Raw genomic sequence first — 21,264 nt, 5'->3', positions numbered from 1 at the left:
TTGTATGGGGTAAGGGTAACCAAACACTTGGGTAGGCAAAGAAGAGTCTGCAGAGAGAAAGGGACTGATGTTGGAGACAACCACTGAGGCGATTTGAATAGACTTAATCACAAACCTAGGTGTGCCTTGGGTAAGAGGAGGCACACAACTTTCTCAGAGAAGGAGAAGAAAATAGAAAACATAGAGGCATTTTACCTAATGGAAGGAGTCCCTGACGTTTGTCAGTTACCATCGTGTAGTAAACATGTGGTAAGCATCAAACACAGTAGCTACACTAGTGGTAAGCACAGCATCATGTTTAAACTTGTCAAATCACTATGTTGTATGCCTGAAACTAACATAATGTTGTGTGTCAACTACACTCAAGTAAAAACAATTAAACAAACAAACAAAGAAAAAAGAAATGATCAAATCAATGTAAGGAAAATAAAGGTGGGTTTGGGAGTGTGAGAAGAATAGAAAGGCTCCACTGCAGAGGTAAAGAAGACAGTGAGCTATTTAGGAAAAAAATAAATAAATTCATGTCAAGTCTGAAGCTGCCCTGAGGGCCCAGCTGAAGTTAGATAATCCAAAGTAACCAGGGTTCCATCACTAAGTAGCAGCAATGTCAGTGTCATCATATAGCAGCCCAGAAGCCAAGGATGGATGGTTGAGTTTAGGATTCAAGATTGGGAAGTACACGTGGCGGAAAGTCAAGGAGACTTGGGATGGCATCCTGGGTGTTGTGGGCGCATGTTAAAATGCTGACCATATACCCAAACCAAGACCAAGGAACTGGAAGTCTGTCAAGGACAGAGAAGGTTTAGTAGAAAGGATGGGAGGGAAAAGGCAGTCAAATTCAAGGTGGAGGATTTCAGAGTTCAGTACTACAGAGATGGAATACTTTGGAGTGACGATTCCAAGGTTGTCTGCAGGAGGGATTTAAAAAAGAGTCAAGGATGCTGAGATCTGAATGTTGATGAAGTCCTCCTTATGAACGGTGCCGTTGTCCAGTGTCCAAACAAGTGACAGTCAGCAGTGAGGAATGCCAGCCATCAGAAGGGCTTTATTCTGCCAAAGGGTCAGTGAGAATGTTTTAAGAAATCAGGAATGTGAGAAAGATCTGGAGAAGTAGAATTTGGTCCCCTCATGGAGCACTATGAGAAGCGTGAAGTGGGGCTGGCCAGGAAGAGACTGTCGGGAAGGAAAAGGCGTGAACTGGATAAGGAGTGAGAGCAGTTTGGCCCACGGGGCAGTGTTTCCTGAAGGGCTCCAAGCAGCACTAGTCTCACAGAGTGACCTAGTAGGTGTGATATAAAGTGTGCTCTGGGGAGCACTGAATGAAGCAATGGAAGTGGATTTCTTTACTGCAAGACCCCTTAGAGCCTTTAACAGTATACCTGTGCACCTCATGTGTTTCCAGGAAGAGGATTTGTGACATGAATATATGACATTTCCCCAACTTAGCCACAAAACTGGTCATACTTTGAGAAATTCTTTTGGAGGGCTCATCATAGATTTTCAAAGCTTTTTGAGTGGATGGACGGACAGATGGATGGTTAAATTAGATAAATGAATGAATGACTCATAGGCAGGAAATTAAGAGACAGATGGGAGGAGTGGTCAAATAACGTGAATTTGTGCTAAGGGAATAATTTGGAGCCTATGAGTGCATTTGGTCCTTCTGTCTAGTGCACTTGCTGCTCTCTCTTCCTCACCACCTTCTTATTGCCACTTGTGGAGCAGGGAATAAGATTTATTTTATTTATTTAGATACATCTCCTTACTACCTGTTCCTCCCTTACTTTATAGGTGGTTCTGTCCCTGCAAACCCCCAAATGGTTCTCAGTGGAATCACTGAGGGTAGAATATCAGCAGGTATACTATGAAGTTTTGGACCTTGTATGCATTGGGTCCCTGGGGTCTCCTGCATGTTTACACACCACATGTATATGTGTCCACATGCCTCCCCCCACCCCCTGCCACAGCCTTCTTTCCTCTTCCACCTCGGGTGCTGTGCCCACACCCACCCTCATTCTGCTTCACTCTGATGGTTAGCACTGGAGAATGCAGAAGCAAAGAAGAGACTTCTCTACTACTCTGCAAAGTGTCATAGTGAACTGGTTAGAGAATGGTATGTTAGATCAATTCTCCTTCTAAAAATGGGGAACTGAGCCTTCACCCATGCCCCAGGGGGCAGGAGCAAGCAGGCAGGACAGTTATCAGAAGGGTCTCCATACCAAGGAAGATCGTAGAGAGCTATTCACCAAGCAGAAACTTGATTAGGAAACTTGTAAGATTTTGAATGGCTCTCAAGTAAATATCTGTTGTAGGGATATCAACCTTGATGTCACCATAACTTTTGTTGCTTTATTTTAGAACGCCAGCCAGGCACCTCCATGGCCAATTCCAGTGCCCTCCCTTCAAGTTCAGCTGGGATCAGCAAGGAGCTGATTGACCTGCAGCCCCTCATTCAGTTCCCAGAGGAAGTCGCCAGCATCCTGATGGAGCAGGAACAGAACATTTACCGAAGGGTCTTGCCAGTTGACTACCTTTGCTTCTTGACCCGGGACTTGGGCACTCCGGAATGCCAGACATCCCTGCCCTGCCTCAAAGCATCCATCTCAGCTTCGATTCTTACCTCCCAGAACAGAGAGCACAATGCCCTGGAAGATCTGGTGATGAGATTTAATGAGGTAAGAAGCCACTTGGAGATGTACTTGTAATTGACACTCTAGTAAGTGATTTTTAAACGTATTTCTCCTCTTTGGTTTGTCTGTTATTGGTGTCTCATCTGCCTGTTGGTCCTGCCATGTCCACAATGGCTGCTTTGTTTCCAAGCAATGAGATCGATGACACATTGTCATCCTCCCTATCATTGCCCTAGGCCTAACTGTTCCTATCCTTACCTCTATCTTCATAAAGTGCATGGGCCTTCTCCCTTTGGACAACTGGTCCCTGCCCTTTTCTCTGCTCTCTTCCCAAAATATTCTCCCCAGGCTCATTTTCCAGTATTCCCCCCACATTGTACAGGTGCTTTTAAGACCAAATGTCTCAATTTTGAATTTTGACCACGTGATCCCTGGCCATGGGATCTGTCTAACCCACCCCCTCTTCCACTCTCAGGCCTTCTCAGCAGAAATGTAAAAACCAATGCACCTGGGTCAGAAGCACGGGGAGGAACGTGGGTTCCAGGGGCACTTCTGTTCCCGGCACCCCATCAAGATCCTCAACACCAGAAAGTCCCTCCAAGGCCTCTGAGACCTTACCATAAGCCAGTGCTAGAAAGGACAGCTGTGACCAGAGTCTGGGAATACTTGAGAAGAAGGCACTGTAAGAGGTCAAGGGGCTGGGGTGGCGGGGGGAGAGCCAAGGGTTGGCATCATGTGGCCCTGGAACAAGGAGGAGGGACAGGAGGGAAAGGCAGGTCTCCATTCAGTATATCTCTGATGGACGGAGGGTCCATCAGACTTTGTTACTTAAACCCTTTCCAACTGTGGCAGCTCACCTTGCAGCCTCCACAGCCTGCCAATCCTGACCCCAATGATGGTTGTAAATGTCAGTGACCTTGATAAGGCCCAGTGGATGCAGAAGTTTTAGAGGCTGAGCCCAAGTAGTTCTGTGCCCAGACATGCCCCAATCACCGTTCCTCAGAGGGAGGTCTGTTATCCATAGGAATCGCTGATACCGTCTGGCTGTCATGCTCATCATTTTACACGTACCATTTATTTGCTCCTCACAACAACCCTGGGAGACAGATGCTCTCATTAGGCCCATCTTACCAGTGGAGACACTGGGGCATGAGGAAATGAAGTCATTTGCCCAGAGTTACATGGGTGGTAGGTAGCAATAGTGATATTCAGACCTACATAGTCAGGCCCCAAAGCCAGACTGTGAACCACTCCACTCCCACCTGGATCAGGCTCGTGTTGAGGGGTGGCACCTGGCCCCACTCCAAACTGAGCAACGCTGACTCTCTGGGAGTCCACTTGAGAGCCCGTGAACCACACTGCCCCTAAATTGCTTTTTAAAATAAATCTGATGTTCTTGATCTTCCTTACTGATAACAACAGGGTAGAAATGGAAGTTCCAGTACATTGAGTGTTTTATTTGTGGATTTACTGTATGTTGTGTAGTGCTTTAAACTTCCAGATCTCCTTATTCTCACAGCCTTGGGACCTTATCCTTGTCCGTTGTGGTTGTGGTTGTTTTAAATTCTACCTGAAGTTTTGCCTTGCCTGAACTTTTAAAATCTAATTTTAAATTAATTTTGGAGAAAGAAAATTTTGGTTTCTTCCATTCACTCCCATAACCTCAAGAATCAAAGATGAATCAGTGATTTCACTAATTCAGAGTTAGTGATGATACAAAGCACAGCTGGGTTGAGGCATGCTTTGGACTATCTCTGAAAATAGTTTAGCTAAGCAACTTCAGAACATAAACAAGATTTCTGGGAAAACACTTAAACTACTTAAGAGAACAGTCTGTTTTCAAGTATTCTCAAGCATCTATTTTCATACAAATTATGGATACTGATTAAAAATCAGTCTTACGTAGTCATTACAGGCAGATCCGAAACGACCTCTAGTAGGCAACACTGGGCTAGCTAAATTCTAGTTGCTTTCTATACCTTAGTGTAGAAAGGCTGCATTACATTAAAAGAGAATTCTTAAATTAGGATGTTCGCCTATTTAGAAGGGTCTTGCCTTCAGAGTAGTGTGGCTTTACCTTCTATAAGGAAAAGGGAGGACAGGAGCCAGCATTTATTTACTAGGTGCTATGGACTGGACATTTTCACATTTCTAAGTCCTATTTAATCCTCATGATAGTTGTGTAAGGCTATTGCCATTCTCCCTGACTCACAGATTTAAAAAGTGAAGCTTAAGTAACAAAATAAATGATAGTATTGGATTATAGTTCATAGAATAAGTATTCTTGAGTCCATACTGATAAAAATAAATGAATAAATTCATTAATGGGAGGGGAGGGGAAGCTCTTAATTATAAAGGAATCTAATTAATAAATGTAGAGGGATGAAAGAAATAGGAAATCACCTTGAGGACCCCCCCAGCAATAAATTGTTACAAGCAAGAACCACTAAAACAAACAAACAAAAAAAACAAGAACCACTGATGAATGCTAATATTTTTGGGCAAAAATACAATGAGAAAAAAGATATTGGCTTAGTCTAAAAGTATCTCTCCACAAGACGTGTCTGGCTGACTCGGTTGGCAGAGCATTTAACTCTTGATCTCAGGGTCATGAGTTCAAGCCCCACATTGGGTGTAGAGGTTACTTAAGGAAATAACAAAATAAATAAAAAGTCAGAATATCTCTCCATAAAATATTTATTAATTACAAAAGGAAAAATAGAACAGTGGAAAAACCCAGTAGACACCACTTTAGTAAGTGTTCAAGGTCACCATGACCAGTAAGAAGACATATTGACAGATAACTCTTGCTGTGGTGCACTGGGAAGGGCATGACATCATCTCTGTGACGTTCTTGACACCAAAATAAATAAATAAATAATGCATAACCTAGATCTAATCACGAGGGAAAAAAACCATCAGACAACCCCAGATTGAGGGACGTTCTACTCTTCAAAAGTATCAAGGTCATGAAAGGTATGGAAAGACTGAGGAACTGTCAAAGACTGGAGGAGACAAGGAGACATGATAACTAAATACAGTGGGGGAACCGACTGGATACAGGGCTAGGAAAAATATATTAATGGGGACATTAGTGAAATTCTAATAAGGAATATGGCTGTATTGTATTAATGGATCAATGTTAATTTCTTCGTCTTGATAATGGTACTATGGTTATGAAGGATGCTAATATTAGCAGAAGCTGGGTGAACTGTATACAGGAACTTTCCATACTATTTTTGCAACTTTTCTATAAATCTAAAATTACTTCAAAATAAAAGTTAAAAAAAAAAAGCTAGTGCAGCTCAGAGAGGTTGAGTCACTTGTTCAAGGTCACACAGTGGCTGAGTGAATGTCAGAATCCAGATGTCTGTCTTCACAGTCTACTCTCTTCTAACCCAACTGCCTTGCCCCTCCTCTCTGCTTAATTATCAAGGTCAAGTTTGTAGTACCAGAATTGCTGATTGAGAATTTAATTAATCTTTTTTTTTTTTAAGTTATTATTTGACAGAGAGAGACACAGTGAGAGAGGGAACACAAGCAGGGGGAGTGGGAGAGGGAGAAGCAGGCTCCCCACAGAGCAGGGAGCCCGATGCAGGACTCAATCCCAGGACCCCAGGATCATGACCTGAGCGGAAGGCAGTCGCTTAACCGACTGAGCCACCCAGGCGCCCAAGAATTTAATTAATCTGGAGTCTCCTTTCCCCTCTCTTTCTACTTCCTTTCTAAATCTCCTGTGCATCTACTCTTTTTCTACTCCTCTTTCTGTTTCTATTTTTATCTAATTTCCTATTATTACTCATCCATTCATTCACTTAAGACTTATTTATTGAGCACCTCCTGTGCTATAGCCTTCTCTTTTTTTTGCTGATGTGTCAAACATAATGTTCTTTTAAGTAAGAAATTAGCAGTATATGATAAAAATCTACAACATTATAAGACCATACTTTGGTTCTGTCGAAATTGGATACCCAAAGTAAATGCACTCTCCTCAGTGGGAGGAAGATATCTGTTGCTTGGAAGGCTGGAGAATCTCAAAGACAAGATAGAGAATATTAGCTTCATGGCAGGAGTGCTAGTCACTTAGGGGAGAGGTGAATGCATTTATTTATGCATTCAGTTATTCGGTGCACATATTTTCAGCACTTCTCAGAAGCAGGGCACCATGGTGGATAAGCACTGAGGAAAATGAGTAACAGTCCGCGGCTGCCAGGAGCTACCAGTCTTAAATTGTAGTCAGGCGTGGGCACAACTCACTACCAAAAAAGGCAGAAAGTCCGTGCAGTGTGAGTGGCACAGATGTGGAAGCTGAGGTGTCTAGATGGGTGATTAGAGCTCTCTCTGCTCAGCTTTGGAGGTTGGGGCTGGGCCTTGAGGGATGGGTGGGTTAGAGAGGGGACATCACAGGGAATGGAGGATATCCCAGACAAGAAGACCGCCGGTTGTTCTGAGCAAGACTCATTGTCTAGGGAGGAAGCTTGCTCCTAATTATCAATAGAACATTATTCTGAGCTAGAAGTTTCCCAAGTTCTAACAACTCTTTACCAAATGACTTAACTGTGATGTGGGGAAAGGAAAGGAAATCCCTGGTGCCTTTTGGGCAATGTTGCATAACACTTGTTCTTAGGAAAATACGGTTAAAATGCAATTCAAAGTACAATCATAAAATAACTGAAAAAATGGCTTACATTAAGGAAGGCCAGGGGATAAATCATTGAGAATCAATTTAGATTGTGGCTTGGAAGCAGTGTTTCTCCCCGTTCCCCCTTCTCCTGCCCAACATCAAGACTGGTGCACATCAGAGTAACTTTTCAAGGGAGTCATTTCTTTAACCTCGCAAGTAAATGGAAGATGCAGAGGGTCAGCCCCAAAGCCAGTGGTTGTCGGATGGGGCTTAAGGGGTGTGGATAAGCTCAGTCCTGCTTTGCTTGATTTGGGAGGCAGGTCTTCCTGAACCCTTTTGATCTGGACATCTCTCTGTAGTCATACTCTGATCTAAATCTCCAAGAAACCAGTATTCTTTCTTTCTCTCTTCAGGTTGAGCAACCTCACTTCCTGGCCACCCACAAAGTCTCTTACTTTGACAGTCTCAAATCAACCTGGGGGTTTTCCCCTCACTTTCTTCCCCTATCCAGCCTCTGCCTCTAGCCCAGATTCCTTTTGCTCTCACTGTTGTTTTTTTTTTCATTTCTTTTAGAATAAATTCCAGAGCCATTTTTCTTTTCTAGAGGAGCCAGAGAGGCATGTCTTTGTAGATAATGTCACTGAAGAGATTGCATACTTTAGAAGCAGAGACGAGAGCTAAGAAGAGACGAGAAACTATTAAAGATTGAAGACCATCCTTATTCCCTTTGTTCTCATGCCTTTCTTCCCCCACCACCCCTGAGGACGATGGTGAAACATGGAGGTTGGTGGTATTCTGGGATTGAATTTCTGAGTCACTGGTTCTCAAACCTTATGCCTCTTTAATATGGCCTCTGTTTCCTGTCTTTATGGTTCACCCATTGATGACCTTGGAAATCAGAACTCGCCGTGGTCTGCCTCTACAGCTGGGCCACAGGACCTGTCAACAGAGTGAATTTTTGCTCCGTAACCACCACTGCCCACACCATTACCAGATACTCTTTTGTATAATAGATAGTTGATTTCTCTGACTGGAGATTGGTTTTCAGCTCTAAAGGCTATTAGCAGGTTCACTTTTTCCTCTGGCCTGAGCAGTCTTTTCTTGTTGAGTAATTTTTAGCAAGAACATTCCTCTGGGCTCCTCTTTTGGACCTGGTGGTCCAGGGTAAGTTCATGAGCCCAAGATTTAGCCCACAATTATTCTGAGACCCCAGAAGACCGTGGAGGGATTCTACTTAGTTCTTTGCCCAAGTGACCTTCCCCGACCTCCTTCTGTTTGGTTAACCTAAGCAGTCATCAATCTGCTTCTCTGGCCACACAAATGCAGGCAGCTCAAAGTGACACTCACTTGTTACTTGTTCCTTCTGTCTGGTAGGTTTCACTAGATTTCAGTTCAACAGTTTAAAGGGCATCCCCTCTATGAAGAATGCCAAGGTGCAGCTTAACAACCTGGGAAAGAATCGCAAGAATAAGCAAACCATCTGGCCAGAGAACAGCTGTTTCAACCTGGGTCCTTTCAGCCAGAATCTCTTATATACTTCGTAAGTGATGATCAGTTTGGCATTTTCCAACATCTAAAACTATGTCTCATCATAGCCAAGGAAAGACCATTTCTGCACAGTAAGGAAAATGCATGACATATGATAATGGTGGAGATTAGGGTAGGGGAGTGTCCTCATGCCCAAATGTGTTCTTCACTTGAAATATTTTTTAAAAATACTGTTTTTTTAATATGTATGTTCAATCATGTTAGAAGAAGTTCCTGTCAAAGCTTTTCTCCCCTCCTTTTATGCAGACAGCCAAGTAAATCATCTGTTTAGGGCTACGATACAAACTTCTTCATATCTGAATACTCATGGGATGCATTGCTAATAAAGCCCCCTCAGCGTAAGGGAAATTTCAGCTCACTGTGGAAAACCAGATTTCTCCTTGGGAAAGCACATCTCTCCAGAGGCACCTCTGAAAGTAGACACTATATTCATTCTCCAGAACATTTCACCACGCATTCCTGAGTTAACAGAAATTTTAGTCCAGAAATTTCTGGACCAAAAAATACCGTAGGCAGTTGAACCAAGACTCAGCTGTGTAGGGCCGTATTCTAAGAGCAGGGTTATTAGTAGGAAGCTAATCTGTCCTGGAGCTGATTGACAGCAAATTGTGATTGGCAGTTCTTGGCAATCAGAACTCACAGGATTCTACTCACTTACAGTAACTGTCAGTGAACAGCAGGGCTCAGAATGAGGAATGGCATCACCGTGTATCATCATTCAGCTCTAGGGTCGGCCTGCCTTGGTTCTAATCCACCATTCCCAGCTGCATAACCTCAAGCTAACTACCTAATCCCTCATCTCTAGATGGGGACAAAAATAGTACCTACCTCAAATAGGTTATGTGAGTGTTCAGAAGGATGACGTGGGTAAGCAGTGAGGATCTAAGACACAAATGGTTCAATGTTGGTTACAAAACAAAACAAAAAACCTAAAATTAAAATAACTAATAATAATGGATCCCATCTCTTTTATTATTATGGTCCCCCCACTTAACAGATGAGAAAACTGAGGCACAAAAAGGCTAATTAAATGACTAGCTAGGATTTGAATCCAGGTGATCTGGCTTCCAAAGCCAGTATTCTTGGGTTGCTTACCTGGTGCTATTAAATCAGATGCTGAAGGAGCTTTTTTCCTCAACTCTGTTCTCTTACTCTGAAAAAAAGCCATTTTCTTCATAGGATGACTCAAAATATTCTTTATTATTTCAACATGTAGAATGAATTTAACCTCTTTGTTGACTTGAACACATGTGCTCACTTCCTGATATTGAAAACGTAACATCTCCTTTGAATTGGGAGGCTGTGCTCTTTGACATGGGAAAGATAACCGTATCTTGAGGTGTCCTAGAATATTGTCCCAGAAGAACATTAGGGTAAGTTGTCATTTCCACAGATCAGGCAGAAGGGGATTTCAGGTGTTTGGTTTTTAAATTTCCTTTCATTGTTTCATTGTTTGCATATAACACCCAGTTAATCATGGAATACTACATCAAAAACTAATAATGTAATGTATGGTGATTAAGATAACATAATAAATTTAAAAAAAAATAAAGTTCCTTCCAGCCTTGAGGTACTGGATGCCTGAGAATGTAGGATGCCAAAAAAAAAATCTAAGTTTTGCTTTATTTCTTTACCTTCCTCTCTCCCCCATACCATCGCTGTTATATGTTTCTTTCTCACTCTCTACTTCTATTTTTCATGAAACCTATAGCCCAACAGAGATGGCTTTTGAAATTCAAAATCTTAAGTCCTATCACTACTTCCAAAAGGACCAGGATGGAGGGAGGCTGTGCCCAATGTGGAGACAGCAGGAGAAGGTGGTGGACGAGGGCTGCCAGGAACCTTGGAATCCGGACCTCCATGCCTGTGCTCATTCTTGAAATATCTAATGCGATTTCCTTGAACAGTGGTTTTCACTGATCAGCTGAACAAAGACAAGGGCATCAGAGTATTTTTAAAGTATGCATATGCCTGCCGCCCACTGCCAGGAGTTTCTGACTCCATGGATACATGGTGGGCTCGGGGATCTGTATTTTTTGAAAGTTCCACAAGATAATTCTGATGCCACCAATGCTTAGAGATCACAGCTCTAGACCATCAGCCCCACTGGAATTCAAAGAGAAGAACAAAGCTGTATCCCAAAGCAAATAGGACAGTGATTCCTGTCTTTGAGGTCGTCCATTATTGCAGATAGTTGAGAATTGTCCAAAGTAAATTTTAATGAGTGTGGTAACTTACTTGCTGGTCTTCTCTTTATTTTTCCCCTTCCTTCCTTCCTTCCTTCCTTCCTTCCTTCCTTCCTTCCTTTCTTCCTTTCTTCCTTCCTTCCTTAATTCCTTCCTTCCTTCCTCTCTTCCTTTTTTCTTTCTGCATTTTTTTTTTCATTCTTTGGTACTCATGCTACAGTAGAGAACTTGGTTTTGAAATCTTAAATATTTAAACCATTTTGTTACTATGATAGGATTTAGTGACCCTTTTTAAAGCTCCCATCATGTCTCTAAGATTGAACCAGCCCAAAAAGAGAACTTCCGGTTGACCATTGGAGGCCTGTTTTATTCCGTTTAAGGCAGGCACCAAGTCAGTGCTTCAAGCCTGGGATGGGTAGAAATAAGAATGACTGCGATGGAAATTAGCAGAGACAAATAAAAACTTTGACGTATGTGAGAAGTATTGTTCTTGTTGTTAATTATTATTATTATTACAAATAGTAAACATGACTCAGAGAAGCAGCCTAGTGTCTCCTCGAGGCCCAGTGTTCTTTACCATCAGACGTATCACTTCAGTGACACTGAAACTGTGGGAAAGACCAGGTAGGCTTTGGTCAGAGAGTAGGATTTTGAGCCTCTCCAAGTCTGCATTAACTGACCCTATTAGGATATTTAATTCAACTCTTTTAAAAACCATTCTCTCAGAGATCTTTACTGCACATGTAGGAGCCAAAGAGGAAGGTAATTATGCTTTGCCAAGAATCTACATTTGCGCAAGAGATTTAAACATTCATAAATCCAGTTGCCTTCTCAATGCCTCCCCTTGGCTTTTTTCATTCAACAAGATTTTATTGTGTACCAGCTTATATGCTAGGTGCTGGTTTGTGCACTGGGGATACAGCACAGAACAAGACACACAGAGCCTCTGCCTTCACAAAGCCTACATTCTAACAATGTCCACAAGACAGCTCAGATGTGGCCAAAATAGAACTACAGGATTGACTTCTCACTCCTCCATTCACGTACCACCCATTGTCTTCCCCATCTTAGCCTCTACCCAGTTGCTCAGGCTAACACCCTAGGAGTCATCCTAGATTTTCTCTTTTCCCAAGCCCTTACCATGGAACCTATCAGCAAGTTCCAGTTGCTTTACTGACAAAATACATTTGAACTGGCTCACTCCTTAGCATTTCACCTGCCACCACTGGCCACCACTGCACTCACCTTCAGTGCTGCTTTCATGCTTGCATACCCTATAATCCGTTCTCCACTCAGCAGCCAGAGTGATTTTTTATAAACATAAAGCAGATCAGGTCACCCCTTGCTGAAAATCTCCCAATGGCTTCCCTTCGCATTTGGAATAAAATCCAAAATGCCAAGACCGTGCATGATTTTGCCCATCTACTTCACCCTGACTTTACACCAGCCACCCTGTCTCTGGCTCCGTTCCAATCACACTGACTTTTATTCTGTTCCTAGACATACAGAGCTAGTTTTCTCCACATAGCCTTTGCACTTGCTGTTCTCTCTGCCTAAGACCTTCTTACCCTGGTCATACCACAGCTGCTGCCTTCTCTTGGTCATGTCTCACCTCAAAAGTCAGGGAAGCTATTGCTTGTTTGCTTTTATCCTTAGAAACTTTTTAAACTTGTTCATTGCTGTATGTCTGGTTCTTCGCAAAGTGCCAGCTATAAAGTAGATGCTCAATAAATAAGTATTTATGAATGCATAGTGCTAGTTGGCATTAACAGTTGTTTATTGAAAGAAGTGCCACTAGAAATACAAAGAAAAGCAAGACATGGATTTTTGTTCGAGGAATTTACAATTTAGTTCAAGGCATGTAAGACCTAAGATATTGAATAAATATACACCAAGAAAAGGCCATGTAAAGCATTAGCTATCATGTGAGAGATCATGGTGAAAGAAGTGTCATGGGTTAGTGGAAAGAATATGATTCTATTGCTAAAGTCTGGATTTGAGTCCTGGTCTGCCACTTACTCACTGTAGGACTCTGGGCAAGTTAGTGACATAAACTGATTTCAGCTTCATATTTCTCACCTGTAAAATGTGTTAATTTTATCTTCACAGGGTTATTGGGACATTTAAGCAAGGTAATAGAATAGCACAGAATAGTACTCAATAAATAGTAACTAGTGTGATTCCATGCCACATGAGAAGCAAGGACTGTGTGCCATGAGAGAGGAACAGAGAGGGCACCAGGCACACTGCCCTTGAGGATGACCAAATGCTTCAGAGCCTTGGAGGTTGGGAAGGCTTTTGCCAGACACAACTATGAACATTATCACTGATGAGCTTTCAGAGGTTATGTTACATACCTCTGTCATCCACCAAATGTAGGCATCTCTCCCTTGTAGATTCTTACCCAGCTTTTGCTAAAAACTTTCAGAGTTCACTCCATTTTAATGAGCCTGTTATGTTGATGGAGCTCAATTTGTTTTAAAATTCTTCCTTAAATCAAACTGAAATCCGCCTCCTTATAAATTCCACCTGTCATTCCCTGGGACGAATAGAAATTGTCTTCCTTTGTTTGGTTCTCTTGAGGCTGGACATTCCCCATATTGTCAAAACAGAGCATTTTTCAATATCCCTCTTAAAAATGAAACTCCTTAGTCTGTTCTGAACACTGAGACTCTCCCTTCTTGCAATTAGGTCATTCTCCTGCTCTGAATGCCTGCTAATTTGATTATTTTTTTCTATAAGCTGTGTCTAATTATTAGCCCACCTGAAGGTCAACTAAAACCCCTAGACTTTTAGCATGCAAATGGCCAAGTTCATCTTTTCTCTGTACATAGGTTGTTTTGTTTGTTGTTTTCTTGCATGGATGTAATCTTTTACTACATTTTATCTTTTGGGGCATTTTGGGGCAAAAGTTTTTGATATTAATTCAGTTATATATTGAGTAAGCTAACTACTTCCAATCTATGTCTTACTCAGGCTTGATACATGTGTCTCATGTATATTTATTCAAATTGTAAGTAAAAATGTCAAACCAAATAAGAATTAGTAGGAAGCCCAAAGGCACATCATTAGAATGCTCATCAGGTTGGCTTTACACCATTAATCCCCTCTTTGCAGAGTGTTTTTAAGCTAGATGTGAATTGCCTTAACTCTGCAATTATCCAACAGAGGCTTCTCATTTTGTCTCTTGGTATAATTTGAGATACTCCATGAAATAATTTCCTAAAACCAAGACACATCCTTGATATATAAGTCAAATTATCCTCTCAAAGGGAAAGAAAAAATGTGGTTAATTTGTCAGTTAGCTAATTGAGGATGTCTAATTTTTTTCCCATTTATTTAGATGATAGTGATGGTGATGTTGGTGATGATGATGATGATGTTGATGATAGTGATGGTGATATGGTGATGATGATGGTGGTGATGAGGATGATGGTGATCATGGTGATGGTGATGATGGTGATGATGAAAGAGAAATTAATAATGTAGCCACTGCTAGTTCTTACACTGGGCACTGTGCCAAACACTTTACATACACACTTTACATTTAGCTTTCATACAATCCTGATAGATGGGAATTATTGCTTTATTTTACAAATAAGAAAACTGAGAGGTTACATAAATTGCCCAATATCACATAACTAGAAAGTGGCTAAGCCATGATGAAACTCAGGCTTTTATGACCCCAAAGCCCAAACTCTCTGTTATATGGCTTTACATATAGAATTATGCATCTAGTTGCACAACAAACATTTGTCATGAGAGATACCATGAATAAAGAAATGGGGCAACAAAATGGTAGTTTGTTTGAGGGATTTGGGGGGTAACCAAGTGTTGTATCTCCCACAGTGCGTTGTTTGGGATGTATGCATTCTGTGGAAAAATGGCCTAACACATATGCCGCATGCTGGGCAAACAATGATAATGAAGGTGGGTTTTTTTTTTTCATTGCAGGACTTCTCAGGTCATTCATTATGCTAATGTATATTGAGACTCTCAGAATGCAGTATTTCACTAACATATGTGAATACTGAGTGCCTGGTACCCATTATAGAACATGCTTTGGAAAACTCTGTCATATAGGGAGGAAGAGGGCCTGGGCCTTAACGCCTTAGCTTCCCAAAGCAGTTTAGCCACAGATCACTCAAAAGCTGGAGAAGGAGCAGAAAAGGAAGTAAGCATGTAAAATATTTAAATTACATGACAGTTGACATATGTGCTAGGCTCCCCTCCTCCCTTCCTCCCGTGGGATGAGGGTTCTGGATCAGTAAGGACTAGACAGTTCCAAGGTGGGTCGAGTGAATGAATGGCAAAGAGGTGGATGGCAGGGAGAACCTTTCAATGAGAGAAGCAGCTTGATCAAACATATTCTGGGCAGGATCATGCATGATACCAGGAGGGGAGACCCATCAGGAGAGTTGCTGTAGACAACGGGGGATGATGACGAGGGACCTGGTGTAAGATGCTGGTGAGCACAAAAGGAGAAAATGGCGCCCAATTGTTTAGAAAAAGAAACCTAGTGGTATAGTGACTGGTAGGGTAGGAAGGCTAAATTCAGGGAAGGGTCAAGACTGACTTTAAGCTTTTTGGGCAGGGCATTTGGAAGACATGGGGCACCTGTGACATCGTCTGGGCAGTAACAAAGTCCATCCATGATGGTCAAGCGCAGATGCTCTGATTCAGACATACAAAGGTTCAGATCCTAACCCTGTTACTTATTAGCACAGTGGATTTGGCTGAAATACTTTGCTTCTCTGAGCCTATTTCCCCACCTATAAAAGGGAGCTAGGAGTAGTTTCCTCATGGGTTGTTGTGAAAGTTAAGTAAGATAATGAATCCTTAGCTCAAGATAGTGCCTGGCACAGTTGTAGATGCCCAACAAATGTTAATTGTTATTTCTACTCTTGCTGCTATTATCACCATTATTATCATCATCCCATGAGGAGATACTTGCTTTGAGGCATGAAGGTTTTAGGATAAGAGTAAAGTAAGGTCTTTAAGGGTGTGGGAGGTGAGAACCTGGAGCTCACATATGAGGAGATTGAAGCTGCAGATACAATTTGAGAATAATCCCAATAGAAGGGATGGCTGAGTCATGAGAATTCATCTGTTTTCTAAGATGTCAAGTGTGAGAGAGATCACAGACTCCAAGGATCCAGCTTTGGTAACACCCACTGTTGTGGCAGATAAAAGTCTCCAAGGAGAAGGAGAATGTGGGCCTCCCATGAGAATCAGGGAGCATGGGTGATGAAGACCAAGGGGGAAGAATTTCAAAAATAAGTATCACATTATCCTGAGCCAGGGAAGTTCAGAAGTGCATTAGAGAGTCCACGATGGTGAGCAGATCACAGAATGCAATGGCCTTACTAACCTGTCCCCTAAACTGGGCACACCTGAAGTGTAGTCTGAGGCCAGATTTGCAGAAGGATTTCTACAGACCAGAGCAGAGAGAAAACTAAAAAACGCTGTGCAAGCAACAATGGAAACCTGGACTATTGTCCCAAGATGGGAGACTTAACAGGTGGTCAGAATAGGTACTTTTCAGTATTTGAAGGGTTACCACAAAGTTGAAGTTGACTTATTCTTTGTGATGTCAGCAGGCAGAACCAAATCTAGTCATTTCATCTCAGCCTTAGAGCAGGCTGCCTCTGAGGTAGTGAGCCTCTTCTGATGGGAGAAAGTCCATACAGAGCCTGGCTGACTGGCTGCAAAGCTGGGAAGAAACTCCTGGTTTGGGTTGGAAGATTGACCTAGATCAAATAATGGCACAGGGGTTAAATCCATTCCACCACCTTTTTTTGTACAGCTTATGAGCTAAGAATGCTTTTTACATTTTTTAAATAATTTTTTAAAAATCAAAAGAATAATATTTTGTGAAATAATATTAGGTGAAAATGGTATGCAATTCAAATTTCAATGTCCCTAAATAAAATGTTATTGGAACACAGCCATACTCATTAGTTTACATATTGTCTATGGCTGCTTTGGCACTGTAATGGCGAGGCTGAGTATTGCGGCAAGATTGAATGGCTCACAGAGCCTAAAATATTTATCATCAGGCTCTTTACAGAACAGGTTTGCCAAATGGCTTGAGATCATCTAGTGGCCTCGGTTCAACTGGGAGATTCTGTGAGGGAGAAAAGTTTTTGCCGTAGATTTGAGTGGGAGGTCATGGGTCACTTGGAGACCACCATAGCAATAGCCTGCCGGGCTGCTGAAAATAGCCTGCTGGAAAACCAAGGTTCCGTGGTGACAAAATGTAGAGATTGGATTGTGTATACTTATTTGAGAAGTCTGACAGAAAACAAAGGTGAAACCTGGCTGATGGCTCATCAGGCCAGCTCAGGACAGGGAAGGTATTTGTGGGGGGATAGGAAGACGTGTATAAGTTTGTGTCAGAAGAGAGACATAAGAACTTTTCCTGTGCTTGATGAACCTACTGGTATTCTCAGTATCTGCTTTATTTTATGGCTCAGTTAAATATATCTGTTGTCATATCTCTCAGCAAGAGGGGATTTTCTAAATGTTCTTGTTTATAAATGTGCAGAAAATTTTTGTGTAGAGAGTCATGCTTTTGTTGGCCAAAGAAAGTGAACACTTGCTGATTTTCTGGCAATCCTAACAAAAATACTGAAGTGTATTTATACTCTGGGGGCCAGAATGAATTTCAAAGTGACAGTGCTCAGATACATAATCAGCCCAGTTTTCCTCTTCTGCCTCCACTGAGTTTAACAACTTTGTCAAATCCCTTCCTCTGAAATCCACTTCTGCAAGTGAGCTGAAACTAATTCTCTCTACTGCAGAATAAACATAAGGCGGGCTTCCCTGCTAGGCTCTCAAAAGCTTGGTCCCCCACCAATGGATGAGATAAGCAGGCTAAATCCATGGAAAGTGTGGTATGAAACTATCTTTTTTTTAAAGTACATTTTTTTATTGCTTCTTACAATGTGATTTCCTTATTAACATCTGTAACAGTTATAAAAATGTTTACTTCATACTACTTTGAGGCATAAAGCTATTTCAGTAGAATTTCAAGCCAGACACAGGGACTTAAGTTTCTATTCCTATTCCAAACAAGGCAAGATACCTATTATGTAGTCCAATATAAGTGACTATTATCTATGCCAATGAGGGATATTCTGCTAATAAAAACCCACACAGAACCAAATATCCTACTTTGGCTGATAGGGTTGCCTCCTTTCCCAGGGAATTATGTGACACCTATGAACAAAGTCCACATTCATCCATTTGGCTTCCACATCTGTTCCTTGTCCCTGTGACACTGCTAAGGCATAGCGGTCTGCTCTTCATTCTTGAGGCACTCCTTATTGCCAAGCAAACAGAATGCAGACATCTTAGCCACATACAAGGGGCTCTACAACCTACCTGTCCAGTTTTCTCCCTCATTGATCCCTGCATGCACCTTTCACATTCGTCAGCCTGGACGAGTTACTGTTGCATGTTGAACTCTTTGGGAAGTAACAGAGACACCACACCATTCACATGGTGCACAAAATGGCAGCTTGGATGAGAGCATGGGCTCTGAGACTTGAATTGGAATCCCTGTTGCACTACTTACTATCTGTGTGACCCCAAGCAACTTTCTTAACCATTCGATACCTCTGTCTCTATAAAATGGTGCTAATGACACCCACCTAACAAATAGGGTCGTTTCAAGAATTAAAAGAGGTAATTTTAGGGAAATATGTTTGCCACGGTGATTGACCCAGACTCCAGAAGTCAATAAATAACTAATGTGAAGATAATGATGCTAGAAAACTAATAACTCTGGATTACTTACTTTTAGAACAGATGAGAAATTTTTCCTTCCAATTCTGTAACATTTTAAGATCACTGCTTACAAGCTCTCAAGAAGTTTGGAGAAATGGTCCCCATTTTGAACAGTTCGGCACACCTAGGTGGGCTCTTGAATGATTACAAAGGTGGAAGATAGAGGTACTGATATTAGCATTGGTTCCACTCTCTATATCTGGATTCATAGAACAGAGAAACTGCATCTAAAGTTTTCTAACATTTTCGACTCATGTCTTCTTTCAAAATGTTTTTTTTAAAAACCCTCATGTGAACATCTAATGCGATTTTGGAATTTCCAAATATAATTAGTAGCATGAATAAAGCTATTTATAATACTGAATATACATTTTTAAAACATTACATGTTCTCTCCCCTACCTGCCCTGCCCCAATCCTGGCCAAGACTGTCCTCACCCTCCTCCCCAAGGTGAGAATCACAGTCAAAGAGAAAGGGTAGTGGACTAGTCCAGTTCCACAAAGGCTCTTCTAGTTCTTGGACTTTGTGATTTAGGGACTAAATGTCCCAACCCTGGAGATCCAACTAACCGGAAAGAAGTCCCTGTGTAAAGGGACACAATGAGAGATAATGGAAATAGAAGTTTGGGTCTGAGAATGTCACCCTAAGAATTGGGGGCTTTATTTGTTTATTCATTTTGGGAAGAGGAGGGACATGACATGACATGTTTGAGGAGGAGAGCACCATACCCAATGATTCCCTTTTCTCTTGGGAAAATGAAACTAGTTGGGGGGCAGGGAGGGGTGCAGGGGAGGACATTTTACAGCAGTATAACTCTCTGAAGATTTTGAGAACATCTTTCTTAGAAACCCTTGAGAAAACAATACATACCATCTGCTTGGGATGGTTTTAGAACCCAAGTTAGATAACTCTGGACTATGGATGTGAGACTCTGACTTCAGGGAATTTCTTCCATATCTGTACCATGAATCTAAAAAAGACCAAGGCAACTTTTAATAAGATCATGAGTCTGGAATCTTTGCTTTGCCTCTAGCCAGTTCTGTCATATTGAATAAGTCCTGTAGCCTGGGCGCATCATTTTCTGACCATTAAGATAAGGGATGAGACCAGATGATCTCTAACACCCCCTTAGAACTTGAGCTCTGGAGTCTGACCTCCCCAAGTTGGAATCCCAGCTATATTGTTTACATGACCTAAGTTTCTAAATCTTTCTAAGCATCCTTTTGCCCATCTGTCAAATGAGGATAACACTTCCCTCTAGGTAAGATTGTTATGATCAAGAAATGCCATCTCTTGTTATTATAATCCTCTGATGCTTAATGTGTCAGGTGAATTGAATGTAATACTGAATCCAGAATATCCTATATGCACTACCCACTTCCCATACCCCTATTTTGAGGGAAGGAAGAGGGAGGAATTGAGTGGGCTGGTCAACAGCCAAGGCTGTGGGCTCAGGGGGCTTGGGTTCTGTGGGGTGGGAGTGACACTGAGGGTTCTGTTATTGCAATATATTTTGGCATGAAGTGTTCTCTTCCTTCCTTTGAGGTGATGATTTCTAATCCAGTCCATCTTTAGCCTGATTATTACAGCTGGGCAGAGCCACCAAAGATGAAGCAACTGCACTCCCAGCTCAGATGAGGGAAAACTTTTTAAGATGGGAGGGGAGGATCTATAGCCTGCCTTTCATGAGAGAGATTTAGGGAGAAAGGGCCCCACTCAGGCTTAATGAGGTGGGACTGCCTGGCCAGAATGCTCAGTCCTCCTTCCTGGCTGTTTTCTCTACTCCTGGCAACACTTCTTTTTTGTTTGTTGTTTTCAGTATAATTTTTATAAAAGTTTCATTGAGATATAATCCATATGCCATACATGCATACACTTAAAGTATACAGTTCAGATAACCACTGAATAATATATGGAACTGTTGAATCACTATATTGTACACCTGAAACTAATATAACGCTGGATGTTAACAACATTGGAATTAAAATTTTTAAAAAAGAAAAATTTATAATAAAAAATAGAGTGTACCCGTCAGTGGCTTTTTAGTATATTCATAGAGTTGTATAGCCATCACTATAACTTTAGAACATGTTCATTGCTCCAAAAAGAAACCCATACCTATTAGCAGTTGTTTTTTATTCCTCACTAACTTTAGCCCCTGGAAACCACTAATCTATTCTCTGTTCCTATGGACTTGCTTATTCTGGACATTTCACACAAAAGGAATCATATAAGATGGGGTCATTTGTACATCATTTCTTTCACTTAACCTTATGTTTTTTTTTGTTTTTTTTTTTTTTAAAGATTTTATTTATTTATTTGAGACAGAGAGAATGAGAGACAGAGAGCATGAGAGGGAGGAGGGTCAGAGGGAGAAGCAGACTCCCCGCCGAGCAGGGAGCCCGATGCGGGACTCGATCCCGGGACTCCAGGATCATGACCTGAGCCGAAGGCAGTCGCCCAACCAACTGAGCCACCCAGGCGC

At 41.7% G+C, this 21,264-nt stretch overlaps 1 protein-coding gene across 1 annotated transcript in view; it reads left to right on the top strand.

Moving 5' to 3' along the window:
• Positions 1-21,264, top strand: part of PLCE1 (phospholipase C epsilon 1) — a 299,036-nt gene that overhangs the window by 175,312 nt on the left and 102,460 nt on the right. Inside the window, exon 4 of the mRNA XM_081823078.1 lies at positions 2,359-2,675. Coding sequence (XP_081679204.1) covers positions 2,359-2,675 — 317 coding nt within the window. The remainder of the gene's footprint in view (positions 1-2,358; positions 2,676-21,264) is intronic.

Source organism: Leptonychotes weddellii, chromosome 6 (assembly GCF_054177405.1).
Source record: "Leptonychotes weddellii isolate Sample4059 chromosome 6, ASM5417740v2, whole genome shotgun sequence".
Taxonomy (NCBI): Eukaryota; Metazoa; Chordata; class Mammalia; order Carnivora; family Phocidae; genus Leptonychotes; species Leptonychotes weddellii.
The sequence above is the reverse complement of the archived record's forward strand: the minus strand, read 5'-3'. Positions and strand labels throughout refer to the sequence as shown.